At 41.8% G+C, this 6,753-nt stretch overlaps 1 protein-coding gene across 1 annotated transcript; it reads right to left on the bottom strand.

The window, feature by feature from the left end:
- Positions 1 to 1,042: 1,042 nt before the first annotated feature.
- Positions 1,043 to 1,978, bottom strand: LOC142214532 (olfactory receptor 5AR1-like). The gene has a single exon (XM_075283482.1). It carries the CDS (start codon positions 1,976 to 1,978, stop codon positions 1,043 to 1,045), a length of 936 nt encoding a protein of 311 aa, XP_075139583.1.
- Positions 1,979 to 6,753: the final 4,775 nt, after the last annotated feature.

Below are 6,753 nucleotides of genomic sequence, written 5' to 3'. Positions count from 1 at the left end.
CAGTCGGCTCTGCCCAGGCCCAATGCCTGGCAGAGTGAATGAACAGCCGGAAGACGCCGTGGGGAAGCTGCACGGAGAAGACTTCTAAAGGTAGGAGAAGAACCAGCGTTGATTGGCTGACTGTATAGCATTCGGCCAATCAATGCTGGTTCTGCATCAAACTTTTCCATTCGAATAGCGAGTGGTACTCGATCGAGTATGAGTATTTCGAATACCATAGTATTCGATCGAATACCTACTCGATCGAATACTACTCGCTCATCTCTAATTAATAGTAGTAATAATAATAAATATTAACTTGGTTTTACCATAATTCTAGCGATTTACAGATTTTTCTGATGATTTTTACAGAACTGTGACTGTCATAACCTAAACATTTGCAGGACTATCAGTTATTAAAATGCAATTACCCCAAAATTTCAAATACATGCTAAAAAAAAACAAACCTGTACACAATGTTGACATCTAAAAATACAACTTGCCTTGCAAAAAACAAGCCCTAATATGTTGATGGCTTTTGAAATGTGGAAACTTTTTTTTAACTAGATTTCTCTTTTTGTGGTATACCGATGTACAGTATACCAGCCAGAAAGAGGTCAAAATCACAAACTTATGGGCATCAGGAGCTTTCTCAGGCCACATTTACATTTGCATTCGGGTTTCAATTTGGGGAGTCCACTTGGGGACCTCCGAACAGAAACCTATATGCATTAAAAAGGGGTTACCTAAGGAAAACACGCGGACCCCATAGACTATAATGGGATCCGTGTGGTTTTCACTCTGTTTCTGCACGAATCGTGCATGAGAGAAAAGTGCTGTTTGCAGGAATTTTCGTGCGGAAACCACACAGATCCCATTATTGTCTATGGAATCCGCAGATTTCCCAGGTAACCACTTTTTAATGCATATAGGTTTCCGTTCGGGGGTCCCCAAACGAAAACCCGAATGCAGATGTGTATGGGGCCTCAGAGTACAGTAGATGAAAAAAATGATTTGAACAATCTCTAAATGACCTGCATTAAAGTCCTTTCCCGATTGTTACTTACATATATTTTCTGTTACTTGTTAGTTTTAAAAAAGCTTTCTTAACATCTTTGTTTCTCAGGCTATAAATGAGAGGGTTTAGCATAGGGATGATGGCGGTGTATAACACAGACAGGGGTTTGTCTTGAGAAAGTAAATACTGGGATGAAGGTCTCATGTGCATAGCTAGTACAGAGCCATAAAATAGAATCACAACCATTAAGTGTGATGCACACGTGGAGAAGGCCTTGTGTCTTCCAGCTGAAGAAGCAATTTTCAGGATATTGGATATGATAAAAATGTATGAGATCAACGTAAGTGAAAAAGCCGGCAGAGCAACCACAGAGCCAACAATATAAGTCATAATCTCAATGTAAAACTTATCAGCACAAGATAAATTTAATAACATGGACAAATCGCAATAAAAATGGTCAATGACATGTTCTTTACAAAAAGGTAGCTTCGATATGACCAACGTGTGCGCTAATGGGTCCAAGAAGCCGACCACCCAAGAAGTTGTTGCCAAAATAGAACAAATATTTTTGTTCATCAAAACCGAATAATGCAATGGCTTGCAGATGGCCACATATCTGTCATAAGACATAGCCGTCAAAGAGACAAATTCAGTGCAAGCCAAGGACATAAAAATATACAGTTGTGTGATGCATGCCGCAAAGGAGATCACTCTTGGACCGGTTACGAGGATGGAAAGAAGCTGAGGTTGAGTGACAGAAGAGTAAGATATATCCAGAAAGGACAGGTTGCTGATAAAGAAGTACATGGGATTGTGCAGCTCATGGCTGAAGCAGATGACTATGATGATGGCAAGGTTTGCAAAAACTGTGAGTAGATATATAAGTAAGAACACAACAAAGAGAGACTTCTGGAGGTCAGGAACTTCCGGAAACCCAAGAAGAAGAAATTCTGTGCCATGACTGATATTGTGAAAGCTCATCTTTATTCTTGGTCTACACTGTACATTCTACATTCTGTGTAAAGAAAAAGGAAAATAAATTACTAGATTAATATACAAAACCTCAGTTATCTGTTTCAGAAAATCGAAATCTTAAGAGTCTCCTACGTTCCTCATTCTTCCATAGATAATAAAGTGAGGGCTCAAACAGAGACCTTCATAGATAATGAGCATATCTACATTAGGATGAACGAACAGTAAAATGTTTGAGGTTCGATATTCGTTTCGAGTAGCCCCTCAATATTCAACTACTCAAATCAAATATTGAACCCTATTATAGTCTATGGGGGGAAAATGCTCATTTCAGGGGTAGGCAACATTCGATCAAATTATACTTACTAAGTCCACGAGTGAGGGTCGGGCTGGATCCTCCGAGAAGTCTTCTCCGTGCAGCATCCCCACGGCATCTTCCGGCTCTGAATTCACTCTGCCAGGCATTGGGCCTGGGCAGAGCTGACTGCGCATGTCCGCGCTACAAGCAGGCATGCGCAGTCAGCTCTGCCCAGGCCCGATGCCTGGCAGAGTGAATTCAGAGCCGGAAGACGCCACGGGGAAGCTGCACGGAGAAGACTTCTAAAGGTAGGAGAAGAACCAGCGTTGATTTCCTGACTGTATAGCATTCGGCCAATCAATGCTGGTTCTGCATCGAACTTTTCCATTCGAATAGCGAGTGGTACTCGATCAAGTACGAGTATTTTGAATACCTACTTGATCGCGTACTACTCGCTCATCTCTAATCTACATCAAATGTCTCTTGCCCAGACAGCCAACACTCTGCTGTCTACTGTCGAAGGTCAAGAACTCTGACACAACTGGGTGGTTCTAAATTTTGGAGGAGACTCTGGATCAGCTGAATTGTTAGGTTTCAAGGTTCTTCATTGGGCTAACTTACAGAGTACCTACAGTAGGTGGCTTTGGAGGGACAGGGCTTTTTTCTGTTCTCGAGTAGAGTTAATTTCCAAGACCCCTGCCTGTAAAGCTCTGCACACCGACTGTAGATCTCGACAAGGAGAAACCATACTCCTCAAGAATGTCCATCGCTCTTAAAATAAATACATCCTGAATGAAGTAAGGAAAATCCTTTAAACCCAGTCTTGATAAATCTCCCTGTTAAATCTTTATCCCATCCTCCAGTATTTGGCATCATATATGAATATATATAAGAAAAATTACGAAATGGAATACAAGTGATCATGAAAAGTAAGTTCTCTATTCTTCCTGCAATGATAATATTCATAATGGTGTTACCTAATGTGAATGGACATTTTCCAAATTCCAAATTTACTGAAATAAAATCAATTCCTCCTTCGTTGTGCTCCTACCATACATACCGTGCCATACAGTATGTATGACACGGTTTGTTTTGTTCAAGATCGAGCCTTAACACAGTGACTTTATAGGAGCCTGTGATTTATCAATGCTTCATTAGTAATACTCCCAGTGGTTATTATCGGCTTCCTAGGGGAGTAGGACTCGAGCTATTATTAGTTCCTAGGGGAGTAGGACTCGAGCTATTATTAGTTCCTAGGGGAGTAGGACTCGAGCTATTTGTAAATGTTACATTCCCTTTTGACCTAATATAACTGGTAGTTAACTCTTTCCCTTATATACAGTGTGAAGTTGAATAATATAGTATAACATTTAATTGTGGCATTGTTGATTAATACATTTTGGCCTAATTTTATCATTTATTGGGCACAACTATTGTACACACGTATAATACTCTAGGTTCTGTATTAAAACTGGCCATACACATTAGAGAATACAAATTATTGTTTGTGAACATCCTTCATTAGATTGGAAGGATTCAGTCCAAAACCCAAGGTGTGTGTCTTGCTTAACCCCTTAACGACCGGCCCATAGGGAATCTACGTCGGCACTTGCAGGTCCTTCCTGACTGCCCTATAGGAAAACTACGTCGGGCAGTCAGGGAAGGATTCCCTGTAAGTGCCGACATAATTGGATGGGATTTTAGCTGTATCTAACAGCTAAGACCCCATTCCATAACCCCCCATCGGAGGGGTCTCCGATCGGAGGGTTTTAACCCCTTCAGTTCCGTGAACAAACATGATCACGGAACTGAAGCGGTTCCGTGACGGTGCCGGCTGAATCGGCACCCCCCGCAGCGAGATCGAGGGGTGCCGATGTCTCTAACATGGAGCCTGGGGTCTGGCCAGTGACCCCAAGCTCCAAGAGACCCCCAATACCTGGTTGATCCTGCCGCTTTAAGAGGAAGTCAGACGCAGGCAGCCCCTGTGACTGACTTCCTCCAGACGCTGCAAGACACTGACAGCTGTGTCCTGCAGCGTCTAATAGAGAATTAGTGATGCTTTTATGAAAGCATCACTAATCCAAGTGTCCTAAAGGGACACATAAAAAAGTAAAAAAACAAAAAGTGAAAAATAAATAAAGTGTCTGATAAAAATGAATAAAGTTATAAAGCCCCAAAATTCCCTTTTTTCTATAGAAAATGAATTATATTAAAAAAAACCCTAAAAGTTAATAAAAACAATACATATTTGGTATCGTCGCGTCCGTAACAATCTGAACAATAAAACTGCAACAATATTTAATGTATACGGTGATCGTCGGGAAAAAAAAAAAACGGAAAAACCCGCTGGAAGTAGTGATTTTTCGCCATCTCACCTTACAAAATATGCTATAAAAAGTGATCAAAAAGTCATAATCACTGCACAACAGTACCAATAAAAAGCGCACATTGTCCCGCAAAAAATAAGCCCTCAACCAACACTGTCAACCAAAAAATAAAAATGTTACGCCTCTCAGAAGATGGCGATACAAAAAACATTGATTTATGTCCCTAAATGTGTTTTTATTCTACAGAATTAGTATCGCATTAAAAAATAACATAAATGAGGTATCGCTGTAACCGTACCGACCTGCAGAATAAAGGACACATGTTACTTATACTGTACGCTGCATGGCGAAAAATTTAAAAGGTAGAATGCAATGCCAGAATTGATTTTTCTTTAGAAAATCCAGCAAAAAAGAGTTAATAAAATGTATTCAATAAGTTGTAGGCACCCAAAAATGGTGTCATTACAAAATGCATCTCATCCCGCAAACAACAAGCCCTTATATGGCCACGTCACCAGAAAAATAAAGAAAATATATCATCTAGTAATGTGAAGACAAACAACCCCAAAATCGCCAAATCATTAGAACACAACTGGCGGCGGCAGGAAGGGAATATATAAGCAGTGTGAGCGAATATCAGGGGACACCCCAGATTTAGAGCTTATGAGCGAAAAGACACCAGAAGTGACCCCCAAAGTGACCCCCAGAGCAACTCCCCCAATCATAGGAGCTACTGGGACATAGTAGGGAATTTGTTGTTCCCAATGTCCTCCGCACAGCTTATATATTCCCTCTTCGCCATCCGCTGTGCAGTCACGTCTGGGATACTAATACTCACTACACCCCCTGAGAAATTCTTTGAGGGGTGCAGTTTTCAAAATGGGGTCACTCCTTTGGGGAATCCAATTTTCTGGTACCTTACAGGCTCTACAAACATGACATGGCGTCCAGATACCAAACATCTGAATCTGTACTCCAAAAGCCGCATAGCGCTCCTTCCCTTCTGCACCCTGCTGTGTACCCCAACTGCAAATTATGCCCCATGTATGCCACATGTATGACACTGGTGTACCCGGGATAACGTACGTAATGTCATATGTGGGTATAAACTGATATTAGGGCACAGCCGGACACAGAAGGGAAGAAGAGTTATTTGGTTTTTGGAGCACAGACGGTTTGGTTTTTGGATGCCATGACACTTTTGCAGAGCTGAAGCGCCAGTAAAGTGGAATCCCCTGATATGTGACCTTATTTTGGAAACTACACCCCTGAAGGATTTCTCCAGGGGTACAGAGAGCATTTTAACCCCCAAATGTTGCTATAACTTATTATCCATAAATGAATACGCAGATGATTGTGAAAGGTGAAAATGACCATTTTTCCAGGAATACGTCATTTCAGTGCGTAATATGTTGTGCCCACCTTGTATCAGAGATGAACGCTCTGAAAGTTGTTGTGCCCGGGATACCCGCTTATCAGTGTTTGGAGTGTCTCTGCTGACATAAGTCGGGCACAACATATCAGATACTGAAATGGCGAATCTCTGGAAAACTTCATTTTTAACTTCTCATTATCAGCCGCAATTTCATTTCTGGAAACCAAATAAATGCAACACTCAAGGGTTAAACATGCTCGCTACACCACTTGATAAATCCCATCAGTGGGCTAGTGTCCAAAATGGGGTGACATGTCTGCGGATTACACTTTATTGGCAATTCAGGGGCTTTGCAAAAGTGATGTCCAAAAACCAAACTGTGCTCCAAAAACCAAAATAGCGCTCCTTCCCTTCTGTGCCCGGCTGTACCCAAACAGCCGATTCTACCCACACATGGCATTAAGTCCATTATCCAGGGTACACCAGTGTCATACATGTGGGCATACACCGCCATTTGGGTACACAGCAGGGCGCAGATGTGAAGGAGCGCTATGTGCTTTTGGAGTGCAGATTTAGATTGTTGGTGCTTGGACACCATGTCATATTTGCCGAGACCCTAAAATTTCCCCTACAAAATGGGGTCACTTCTTGGCGAATTCCAGTTTACTGTCACCTCCAGGGCTCTGCAAAAACAACATGGCGCCCCAAAAGTCCCTCTAACTCTGTACCCCAATAGCTAAAAAGCGCAGTGCTCCTTCCCTTCTGAGCCCTGCTGTGTTCCCAA

The sequence above is a fragment of the Leptodactylus fuscus genome, chromosome 7, assembly GCF_031893055.1.
Source record: "Leptodactylus fuscus isolate aLepFus1 chromosome 7, aLepFus1.hap2, whole genome shotgun sequence".
Lineage (NCBI taxonomy): Eukaryota > Metazoa > Chordata > Amphibia > Anura > Leptodactylidae > Leptodactylus > Leptodactylus fuscus.
The sequence above is the reverse complement of the archived record's forward strand: the minus strand, read 5'-3'. Positions and strand labels throughout refer to the sequence as shown.